Raw genomic sequence first — 12,586 nt, 5'->3', positions numbered from 1 at the left:
GTCACGTCAGACAAACGCCACACACAAGCATTTACACCCCCAACCTGTGGAATAGAAAATATGTATGAATGGACGAGCTGAGCTCATATCTGTACGGGCAGGGGTGTAATAATAGAGGACAGCTGTTTTTTTTTTTCTAGGGTTGTGAGCCTGTGTGAGAGAGTGATCATCAGTTGTGTGTCATTGAATGTGATGGATTTATTCCAGCATGCAATCAAATAGTAATACTGCAGTAAATGTCTTTTTTGTTAAAGGTGGGCCCTTTTTGTCTGAGAATTGAGAGATGATTCATCTCCATATCCTGTTTTATTAATATAGATCCCCCCCTAAGTAGGCTACACACTCATGTCAAGCTAAAACTAATGCAACCTAATATAGTCCCATGTTCAGTTGTTGGAGCTTTTATTCTGTAAGGGAGGCTATAGTTTGTGTTGCTGTTGAACTTTGACTTAAAATATTTTATAATTTTCTTAGTCATATTGAATCATTTTAACACATTAGAGGGTTGAAGCAGTTTGTAAGTAGCCTATAGTGAATGATGACTATTTAGTGGAGGTCATGTTTGTGCAGCCGAAACTGTGCGCTCCAATAAACATAAATCAGAAAAGCATTTAGGCTATTGCAAGTTAATTGTTACACTTATAAGGAACTTGTTTTGGTGTATTACTGCCAGAAACAAGAAAGAAAAGCATTAATGCTGAAATACAATAACAACTAAATGCATATTAAGACAAAATAAAGAAGAATGTAGTTAAAAAAAACAACAACAACAACAGAGCTGTGCAGTATGTAGTAGCCTACAGGAATGTAGCATAACAACAGTGCATTAGGTGGGGGGGGGGGGGGGCATGATTGACAAGTTCAATTAAAGCACTGCAGTTAAATTGGATAATAGGCCCACTATACAAGCATTCTTTCTTAAGTGTCTTTGAGAATCTGTAATAGCGTGTTATAAATAACATTTATTATTATTATTATTATTATTATTATTGAAATTGTTTCTACCCTGTATATATAGCATGTATCATCTGTGCTACAGAGGCCCACCTTGAACAAACTAATGTTATTTAGCAGCTGTTGGTCACAGTAATCTAGCAACAGACCCACTCACTCAGTCATTTGCAGATTGATGAAATGATAAGTGGACTGATGGATAGCTGGATGTTAGTCGCCATATCACGTGTCCACAGTTGTTCCATTATGATCATCCTCACTGTTCTTGTCTGTGCCATTAGTGTTATCAGTGATTTGTAGCCGACTAGTGTTACGTTCACCACCAGTCATTACCCACTCATTGAGGAAAAAACAGTGTTATGATTTTCAACAGCTCGCTACTGCTGAAAATATACAACAAAACTAACATTTTGCAAATATATTCTTTGATGTCCTATTCAGGACATTCCCTCTGTGCTCACCAAGTGGAAACTCTTGCTCTCAGTGTATGTTGCCTGAGCTGTCTGAGCATTTTTAAGCCTGTGCTAGGCCTACCGCTGTAATGACCATGGGTCCCAAGCACCACAGTAGGGTAAAGTCCAAAACTATGGCTGTACAATAAGTGCTGACCTGCTTTATAGGCCAGTTTTTGTGTGTGTAGCGTACAGCCTGTCTGAGAACTAGCCAGCTTTGTTTCTCAGTAGTCACATGCTGTGCTGCAGTAGGCCTACTGTAACACTGACTCAATTACAAATCAGTTTTCTGTACTTCTTTCTCATTACAGAAAACACATATCTGAAACGACTGACAGCCTCAAATGGAAACATAATTAGGAGATAAGCATTGGAGGGGCAAAGTTCATAACTTTTTAATTGCATCATAAAAAATCAGCCAAGCTTCATTCTCTCAGTGCATATAATAAATCTCTACACAACTTTGCATGACAGTGTAGGTGAGGCAACTGGATCTTTAGTCTGAGACAGAGATCATAGTGAGAACCGAGCGTAGTACTGTAGATGAATGGGAAAACTGAAATTACTTTTTTTTTTTTTTTTTAATGTTGATAATCAACCTAATTGTGCCTCAAAATGCCAGAAACATCAGTCTGAGCTTTTAATTGTAGTCATACTCACTTCAACTATGTGCTGCAAGCAAAAAGTTTGAATCGGGGCCATCTCACATAGGTATTGAGCAGTGTTGATTGTAACCTAACTAAGTGGCCCATTTAGACATTTAAACGAGGACATTGACGTAATGCACTTGTTTCAATCCAGCTCATGAAGTTGAGTCCGATCTCATCTTTTCTGTCTGTATCTGCATCTGCCAAACTGACAAACATCAGAGCTACATGAAAATGTGCAATGGAAAGAAAAACTGTATAATTGTGCCAGCAGAATGAATGTTAGCTGTCCAGGGACCTGTCTCAATCATCCCAGAGTTGCAGCTTAGGGAGCCATTCAACCTGTGCCTGTAATGAAGGTCAACCAACCAGCTCTCTAGAGCAGGGGTACTCAAATACATTTTTCGAAGGGCCAGAATTTTTCTTAACAGACACCTTGGGGGCCGCACATTCAAATAGGCCTAGATTGAAATTAAATTCACCTTTTTCGTCTAATAATTTAAATATTTTTTATTTTACTTGTAAGCACATACTTTTTATTTATACACTTCATGGTGTTTTGTATGATATAAAATGAAAAATCTTGACATTGTCATATCATCATTTACATATCATGCTGGAGATTTACACTGCTGACTTGTATCCTCAGACATGCCCTGTGATTTTCAGTTTAAATATGAAAGGAGGCTGACCATCACAGGACGTCTGACTCTGTTCTGAGGATACAAGTCATTGGTCCTGAAATGTGTTTCTCTTCTATAACACACATTCTACATCTCGGAGGCGACGTCTTTCCACACATGGGCTTCCTTCACCTTTCAAACGAGGCAGAGCTCAGTGGGAAACAGTAGGAGAGACACAGGCCGATGGAACCGGGACACAACACCGGGGGAGAAGCAGGTCGTGCAGCTGTGCGCCGCAGACGTGCACGAAAAAACAATTGCGTCTCATCAAATGCGCGCGGCTACGGCTTTGGAGTTGTGAGCGTGCATGACGCGCGGCTACATTGAATGGGTTTGAGCGCGCGCAAAAGACGCTTCATCTGAACGGCCCCCCATGCATGATGCACACACAGTTGAACCAAGACGGCGGTGAAAATCACCCACGGTCTCTGCAGACTGGCAGGGAAAACCCTGCAGTCCAGCCCGCTCCCCAAACACTCGCGCATGGTGATTTGGGTTCGTCAGCGTTTCTGTATCCCAGTGCAGCGCCTCACAGGCACACACAAACGCTCCGCAAGTGTTTCTATGTCCCAGCGCATTGACTTACAGGCGCACGGAGCCCGAAAATACAGTATACGTATACTTTACATATGTAAACTAGTAGAACTCAGTCGCGGGCCTGATTGGAAGGTTCGGCGGGCCGGATGCGGCCCGCGGGCCGCCTATTGAGTACCGCTGCTCTAGAGGGACACACAGCCACAGGTCAGTAACATTTTAACCTGTCATGTGTTGCTCAGCATAACCTTGTATAATGTAGAAACTCTGTCTTTTAACAAATGTTTAATGCTGTAGGGTGTCACTAGGTGTATCATAAGAATTTCTTTTTCCATCTACTAAAAGTGTAGCCTATAATATGTTGTTGTTGGCTAGGACAAATGTGCTGTCCCCCCTACATTCTGTAGTAACACTGGATGATATCTTAAATGTATTTTATCACCTAGTAGAAAGTAAAGACAACAGAAGACCCCCAGACACCCCAGATAGCTACTAGAAGGTACTGCTTTATGGCATTAGTTGTGATCTTTTTTATTGTTTTTGTTGAGGAACATTCATTTCTGAAGTAGGAGATGATGATGATGATGATGATGATGATGATGATGATGATGATAATGATAATGATAATGATAACCTGATGATAATGGTCTTATAGTGGGGTCTTCTATACTACCTAATCAGAAAGCACTGCATTGAAAGAGAGCTCCCTCTCAAAATGAGGCCTTCAATATGATACTGTGCTTGCCATGTAGCTAATTAATACTTATGAACAACGCTCAAACAATGTGTATTATTTGTAATATGTGGCTTGTACATAACCAGAAACACGGTGCACATTAACAAGTTAACTGTAGATGTAGGAAACACACCAAAAGAGGTGGAGGAATGAATCCTAAATTGTAAATCGGGCTTTTATTTTGTAAGAGAAAAGGCCTCCAACTACTTCCTTCCCCGTGTCACGTGACCTCGCCCTCGCCTGGATACAAGAGAAAGCGTCGCTCCGTGGTCGCTACGGAGAGAGGGGAGGCTCTGTTGTAGTTAAAAAAGACACTTTTGTGCACTTTCCCATGCTGTTGGGACAACTTGCAGCCATGGCAACTTGTGGGAAACGCTTCTCAGTCGTTTTGGCCACGACTCGACCAAGTTTAAACGTTTGTCCATCCACGTTTTGTTCCAACTAGTGCATTGATCTGTCTTGGCATGCCAGATAAAGATTAGTTAGCATGCTAGCGAGCTAGCCGCCCAGCCTCAGCAACACAGCGACCACGCCTGCCACTGACAGGTAAGAAATCTTATTCCGCTCCTCCACAGGACTTTGTGTATACCTGGATTCATCAATATTTTTTTTCCCCCTTTCACCATTAGTAACTCTGGTGGTTAAGAAGCCCTTGGTGTTGTTACATAATTACTGCCAGTGCAGTTCATAGCAGGTGTTTTCGAGTGACTAATTCACTGTGACAGTAATGATGCGGCTCTAATAGGATTTAAGCCCTATCCTTCCTGCCTCTTGTTTGAGGAGTACACCAGGCTAACGAGGGAGGGAGGAGTTTAGCTGAGCGCGTGTGTGAGAAAGTAGTGTTTGGTCTAATCTCACTCTGTGCTGGTCTGTCTTATGCAAGATATTTTGTAGTAAGAGACCTCTTGAATTAGGTTTGTGTTTGTAAGGGAGCCTCAACTAGTTTGATGCAGAATTAAATTGTTATAAAACAAAAATAATAATCAGACCACATTAATCCAACAGTACAGTACTGATGAAAAGATCATCGAAAGCAAGTCAAGGCACCAAAGTGTACTTAGGGGCAAATTATTCTTTTTACTGTCAGCTGTTTTCTTTGGGTAAATTTACACCTACATTACTGCTATGGAGCTATGTGATATGAGTGACACAATTTCAATTGTATAGCTTTTGAATTGACCTGAATGTGTAGGCTGTCACTCATCATCACCACTTAACAACAGAGCTGCTGTGCAGATGCAACAATGTTTTTTGTCCTAGATTGATACCATTTCTTTCTGTTTGTCTACATATTAGTGAGGCTGCAGGTTACTAGTCAGACATGGGGAAGCTACAGAGCAAATTTCGCAAGAGGTCTGAGCTCTACAGGTGAGTTGTGTGTGCTACTGAAACACTTTCTGTGTCCTGGATTGTACAACATTTCTGTATTGCGTTTGCTCAGACGCAGAGAAAATGAAGGTCCTCATTTTTTGGATGCCAAAGAAGTAATCTCAATAAATAATCTTAACCCCTTAAAACTCACTGGCCTGCATTGAAAGCAATGCAACCCACAGTCAGGTGGTTTTATAAGGGGTTTTAAGTGGGATAGGTCAGTGCAGCCTGTGGCAGAACATTATATTGATAATATACAAGTTTTCAATCATTTACTTTCATTGGCATTAATGTTAGAAAAAAGGGACAATTCTACCAGAACATTAATAATTTAAAGGTTGACCAAACGTTCCTTTAGAGATCCATTATGATATTCAAAAGCTGTGTAATTTTTCTAACCTTTGGTGTTTTCTGTGCAGGGCATCTCAGGGAGAGAAGGCAGATAATACCTTTGACAGTCAGGTGGTGCAGTATGAACCAGCCCATCAAGGATCCATCAGCACTGTCACAAATCTTAGTCCAGAGCTGTGTGTTTCTGGTGGGGGTGATCAGGTAAAATAGCATGGAACAGTAGTACCATTCCAAAATTGTAGAATTTTAATCACAGTATTGATTATTGATAAGCCAGTCATTTCTATCTGATGCCCACAAAGTTTCAAGTGACTTTGGTGATGCAGTGGTGAATTAATTATAGCTCAGTAAAATGCCTAATGCAAGACACAAGTTACATTTTCATATAAACAGTATAGAAAAGGCCATGTCACACAAGCACAACCTTAAAGGAATAGTTCACCAAAAAATTAAATTCAGTCATTAGTGACTCACCCTCATGCTGATGAATACTCCGGAGTAGTTTTTTATTCCTCCAAGTGGATCTGGAGACCCAGGAGGGCGGTTCGTAGTCCAACAAAAACTTTATATGAAATTAATAGGGACCAACACAAAAAACGTCCATAAAACTACACAAAAACCCTGTAATATTCCTCCTTACTGCTTGTCCGCTGCAATCCATGTGTCCTGAAGAAATATAGTCCAGAGTTTTCCCGAAACGACATCATTGAGGCAAGTCCGGTCACGTCCATGCGCGTCACGTGAATGCGAGAGCGCACACCAGGCAAATTCAATACAGGACTGTTTGGCTGTAAAAATGTCCTAAATGACGTTGTTTCGAGTAAACTCTGGACTATATCCATTCAGGACACTTGGATTGCAGCGGAAGAGCAGTGTGGAGGAATATTAAATGGTTTTTGTGTAGTTTTATGGATGTTTTTTGAGTATTCATCAGCTTGAGGGTGAGTCACAAATGACTGAATTTCATTTTTTGGTGAACTATTCCTTTAAGTATTTGAATTCAGGATGTTACTGGGTGTGTATATACACACACAAAAAAATCTTTAAACATGTAGTAATTAGTTTGTGTGAATGTGTTGAGTTTATGCATGTGTATCTGTCACCACCCCTGTAGGCTGTGGTGGTGTATGACTGGAAACAAGGCCGGATGTGTCAGTCCTTCCAGGGTCACAACCGAGAGGTTACCAAGGTAACGTCAATATTGTGTGCACAAACTGATAAGGATATGACGTTTTTCAGGGTAGTTGCTAGTTGTTGCTAGTCTTCTCTTAATTCTGCCTCCATCCATCTTGTAGGTGGTGTGTTATCCAGGCAGCACATGGATCTTTAGTGCCTCACGGGACAAGACTGTTCTGATGTGGGATGTAAACCAGGGGGATGAACCCATTCAGGAATTTTGTGGGCACGAGTTGGTGGTCAATGGAGTAGCTGTTAGCCCTGGTACACACACACACACACACACACACACACACACACACACACACACACACACACACACACACACACACACACAGTCTCCTCACTCATGAGATAACACATATTTTAACCACTGTCTTAAAGTAAAAAACAAACAAACAACAACACAAAACAACTTATTATAAAGTTGTCATTCTGCAATTTATTTTCAATCTATATTCCAAAAAACTTAAGGTTTTTCATACCAAATAGAATCTTATTTACATATATGTATAGCTAAACTATATATAGCTATACATATATATAGCTAAGCTATAACATGAATAGTTCACCAGAAAATGAAATTCAGTCATTAGTGACTCACCCTCATGCAGAGTTTACTCGAAACAACGTCATTTAGGAAATTTTTACAGCCTAAACAGTCCTGTATTGAATTTGCCTGGGGCGCGCTCTCGCGTTCTACCAGAGAATTTCTAATATTATCAATAGACTGGCTCTGGTTCTACTCAATCTACCATTTGAAATGGCGGGAAAACTTTTACAGTCTATGGTTGCGACATGAGAATATCTCTGGCCTGATCTCACATCTCATTCAGTCAGTTTCCTGCAACAGTAAATGAAGTGTCTGATGTGCAGGCAATGATAAATTTTTCAACTTTGATCAATTTTGTTTGGACTATATGTTTATTTTTATTTACTAGAAAGGGTTAGAATCACTAATTCTAATTACTGATTTGCTCGGAACAGTTTTGTGTTTTTTTGTGTCAATTGTTGATGTGCCATAGTAACATTATGCACACGGACAACTATTTCAGATTACATGTTTACTGATCTGCACTGAATAAATGGAACTGTTTATGTTGTGACATGTAGATGGGAGAAAGCTGTGCACCGGCTCACGTGATAACTGGATGTGTCTGTGGGATATAGAATCTGCAAAATGTGAACATAGACACAACATCTCTAGAAACCTGGTAAGACCAATACTATGTTATTTTGTGTGCACACATCCTTGTCCTAAGAGTTGTTTCAGTTGGATCACTTACCATGTGAACCTGAGCATGTAAGAAAAGGCAATAAGCCTTTCAGTCCGATTTTTACTTTGTGAGTTCATGCTCTGCACTACAGATTTTTACTTTTCCACACTTCTTTGTCCAGGTGACTCATGTGTGTTGGGTGCCAGGCAGCTCCTCTATAGCTCAGACGTCGGAGGATAAGACCATCAGGTACAGAAAATAATTTCTACTGCAGCTTTATTAATGTAGATCCACATGTGCTGTCTCAAGATTTGACATACAATAGCTGGTTATGTTAAATATGCTGATTTATTTGAACTTCATAGGTATAAATATGGACTGTGAATCCAGTGCTACATTACAATTAGAAGCCTCCTTTGGTATCAATAAATGTTGTATAAAGGCAACACTGTCCAAAGCTCTTAATACCAATTGAAAATAGTACCTTTCATCTTTCTTGTGTCTTAGAGAATGACAAGTTAAATCAGAGGCAGCTCTGACTGTTAATAAGAGTCAAACACAAATCCAAGTGTCACTTGGACTGAAAATTTGTCCCAACTGGTATTTGTGATGTACCACTTTTCCAGTTACTGACCTGACCCCATCTCTTCTGTTCCAGTGCCTTTGAAGCTTACATGCTTCTCATTTTAGTATGACTTCCAAGGAAAAATAAACACTTGCAGTAGTTGGTCACCGAAAATGATTAACTTGTGCGACTGCTTGCAGTTTAGGTTGTTATTTAGTGCAGAGTGAAGGTCAGATAAAATTTAGCTGTACCTAATAACCAGTTAGAAAACAGGAGACGGTATTAAATCTCCAAACTGTGACATAAACAAGCACCACTGCATTTGTTATAGGTGATGTGATATTGAACATCAGATGTGGTTCATATGTATATGAATGTGATCTGGTTAACATGTGGTGCAGTTACTTTTACAATCTAATAGCCTTGGACTATAATGTAGTGATGAAATATTGTTACACCTCCCTGAACCTTTGATCCTTGCCTTCATGCTGCCTACTGTTTGTTTATTATAAATCATTTGTAATGAGACGCTGAGCATGTCAGACAGTGAGGACATTTAATAGAGTAAGGATGTTGCCTGCATCTGTAAACATGGTGACTATTAGATGACGGTATTATGAGCACATGTTGCATTTGTAACTCTCATGATATGTTGATGATTCATCCTGGTATGTAAAAAATAAATCAACTTAGGTGTGGTTTAGTTAGTCTCAAAGTAGGAAACACATATTTGGTCCTAGTAAGAGAAGACATTTGACTGTACAAACAAAGCAGTTCCACAAACTATTTTAAAAAGCAGAGGACTTTAAGAAAAAATTGGGAGGTTGCCAAAAGACAGGATGTTATGGGGATGACATCACTGAACCCGGTCTACTCTTTTCAAGTACTTTCCTTCACAGACACATACAATACTTTGCATAATTTATCGAACCATACCAATTATACACCATCCTCTCATCTAAAGGATATGATGTTATAATGTAATATTAATGAGAGTCTACTGTGTAGTCTTTTTTGAACCGATTAAACATCCCTGTTACTGATATCTAAATTGCTAGAGTTAACCTTTCACTATTGTGTTTAATCGAATGTTTCAGATAAAAGTGTGTATCTGCAGCTGCGTATACATATATGAACACAGTATAGACTTGAATATAGACGTTCATCTCTACAGTAATGGCTTGATTGTGTATGTATGCAGGGTGTGGGACAGTCGTGCGTGGCAGGTGACCAATACTTTCCCAGCCAAGCAATATATCCAAACCTACTGTGATGTCTCCTCCAATGGAAACTATTTGGTGTCCAGCAGCAACGGCTTTGGAGGGCAAGGCTGTGAAGCCACGGTGAGGTTGGAGGTGTTTGTGCCGTCATGTGGCTGGGCTGTGCAGGAGTAGTTATACAGATGGTCAATATCAGTCGTTATTCACTTTCTCTCAAACATCATTACATTAAAACTGAACCTTTGTGTAGGTGTTTGTCTTGTGGATTCAACTTGCACTTTGCCCCCTCAGCTAGGTGGGTTTCCTGTCTAATCTGTATGTTCTGACAGTAGCTAAAACAAAATAATAATGTCCAAATGCATTTTTCTCATAGACTACCATAGTTCTGTATCACAATCCAGTTTAAACTAGAGACATTGGAAATATTGGAAACCACAGCTTCTATAGCTCTTAAGATTTGTTCTATCCTCTTGAATATGTACTATAATTGAAGATGTATACTGTTTTTCTATATATATCTTCATGCATATTTCAACATTATCATTAGCAATATTGATTACAATAACATCAAAATGATATTGTTATTGATTGTCATTGTTGTTGTTGTTGTTGTGTCTGTGTTATCAGCTCTGGGACCTGCGTCAGCCTGGCTGTAAGGTTGTGGAGTACAGAGGCCACCTCCAGACCACAGCCTGCTGTGTGTTTCTACCCACTCCCCCTGGTGGCTCAGCTCAGGTAGCAACATCCTCCCATGACAGCTCCATCAAAATCTGGGATCAGAACACAGCAGGTAACACGGTCTAATGGATGGAAACTTTTACACACAGACAGACAGACAGACAGACACAAACATAGCACAGACGCAGACACAGTGTGGGTGTTTGGGCTTTGTGCACTGACTCTCCTCCTCCTCCTCCTCCTCCTCCTCCTCCAACCCTCCCTCCTGCCATCCTCTGTTCAGTTTGTTTAGGGACACTGTCTCTGGACGGTGCTGGTCCGCTGCTTTCCCTGGCTCCAAGTGACTCCAACAATCTGCTGTGCGCCAGTTTCAGCAACGGTATCAACCATATCCAGCTGGGCCAGACATCTACTCAGGCTCAGGGCTCTGGCGCAGGTTCAGGTGGGGCAGGTGGCCTGGACATTAAAGTTGTGGCACGTTTCTGACAGCCCAGAGCAACCCTGAACGTTGAACAGCCACTGACTCAGCGAGCACTATCGTAGAATGTGAACATCCTGTCACCTCTTTTTTTTCCTTCTTTTTCTACAATTTTGCAAATTCCTTAGACATTTTTGCTTTACTAGACTGCCATACAGCGAAGAATGACACGAGAACAGCGAGAAAATGAAGGGATACAAATGACATGAATGGAGGATGCACCTTTTGTCCAACAGCGCCATCTGTATGTCTGTCAAAGCTGCTCTGCTGGAAGACTATAAACACCAAAATCATGCTTAGACCGTTGCCTTCTTGGATCAAGGATTGATCAGTCTTCTTTAAACTGCTTCAGCTAGGTGGAGCTAATGAGATATTTCATTCACATGTTGCATTGCTGTTGAATGGCGGCGCTTTGCAAACATGTCGGTGACATGTTATGTTAAACATTTTTGAGCCATTCATAGAGCAGGGAATAAGCTGTTTGACCAGGACCTTTCATCTGTCTGTCAGAGAAATGGGTTCTGGTGCAGTCTGAGTTGCAGTCTTGTTTGTCAGATACTTGGTCATCAAAACAGAGTAATGAGGAGCACATGTAAGTTGATAATAATGAGTCTGTGGATTAGTTTGTAGTCTAGCTTTAACTTGTGTCAGACTTAATGTAAGTATGTACAATACAGCACTGTATGAACATACTTTGACTTTAGGGTGATTTCTAAAATGATTTTTAAAATACAGATTCCAATATTTTTAAAGTTAAGCTGCTGATAGCGGATGTGCCGATTCCAGTATATTTACATTTGAAAATGACTATGCAAATTACTGGGGCAATTCCCTTTTTGATAAAATACTGTTTGGTGAAAAACTAATAGGGATATTGTAAAATAAACGATATAAATATTTCAACATAAAGCCTGCTGTCAGCTAGGTATTTTAAATATGATATATCTTTAACTCTGTAAAATATAAATAATTTAAATAATATGGTATTTTAACAACAGGTATTAAACTTGTTTTGTTAGAATTAACAATCTAGTCCTGCTGTGGATTAGCTAGCAAATGCTTATGTTCATATTAACAGCCTTAAGTGAATGGATTTGGCTCCTGTGTTAACTGAACATTATCAGGACATAAGTTAAAACTACTGAATTTGAAGCGTAAATTTTAACCTGATTATGCCACTGCTTAGAAATTAAGTAATTAACCCTTAGTATATAGATGTCATATCTAGGAGACAGTTTCTCCCAAAGACAGTGGTCACTGTATCATCCATGTTATCTTAAACTATCTGTGACTAGAAAAATAAAATGGTCAAGTGGTGGATCAGATTAACCAGTTTAGAAGTCACATGGTGCTAAGGAGTTGATATTTATAAATTTGAATTTGATCAGAAGTTTCATTTGATGAGAATTCACTGTCTGGATTATTTTGTCGCTAAACATCATCAGTTAACTTGATTGTATGTATGTTTGATATTTGTGATTATGCAATAAATAAGGAATTTTATATGAGGAGAAAATTTTAGCT

The 12,586-nt window shown here is 39.8% G+C and overlaps 1 protein-coding gene across 1 annotated transcript; it reads left to right on the top strand.

Annotated features, from left to right (window-relative positions):
* The first annotated feature begins 4,232 nt into the window (after positions 1 to 4,232).
* wdr31 (WD repeat domain 31) lies at positions 4,233 to 12,570 on the top strand. The gene is made up of 10 exons (XM_085786631.1): positions 4,233 to 4,552; positions 5,303 to 5,374; positions 5,797 to 5,929; positions 6,843 to 6,917; positions 7,024 to 7,168; positions 8,018 to 8,118; positions 8,303 to 8,370; positions 9,888 to 10,029; positions 10,534 to 10,696; positions 10,868 to 12,570. Exons 2-10 carry the CDS (start codon positions 5,328 to 5,330, stop codon positions 11,068 to 11,070), a joined length of 1,077 nt encoding a protein of 358 aa, XP_085642757.1. The 5' UTR covers positions 4,233 to 4,552; positions 5,303 to 5,327; the 3' UTR covers positions 11,071 to 12,570.
* Positions 12,571 to 12,586: the final 16 nt, after the last annotated feature.

Source organism: Trachurus japonicus, chromosome 9 (assembly GCF_045865225.1).
Source record: "Trachurus japonicus isolate A0001 chromosome 9, Traja_1.0".
Classification (NCBI taxonomy): Eukaryota; Metazoa; Chordata; class Actinopteri; order Carangiformes; family Carangidae; genus Trachurus; species Trachurus japonicus.
The sequence above is the reverse complement of the archived record's forward strand: the minus strand, read 5'-3'. Positions and strand labels throughout refer to the sequence as shown.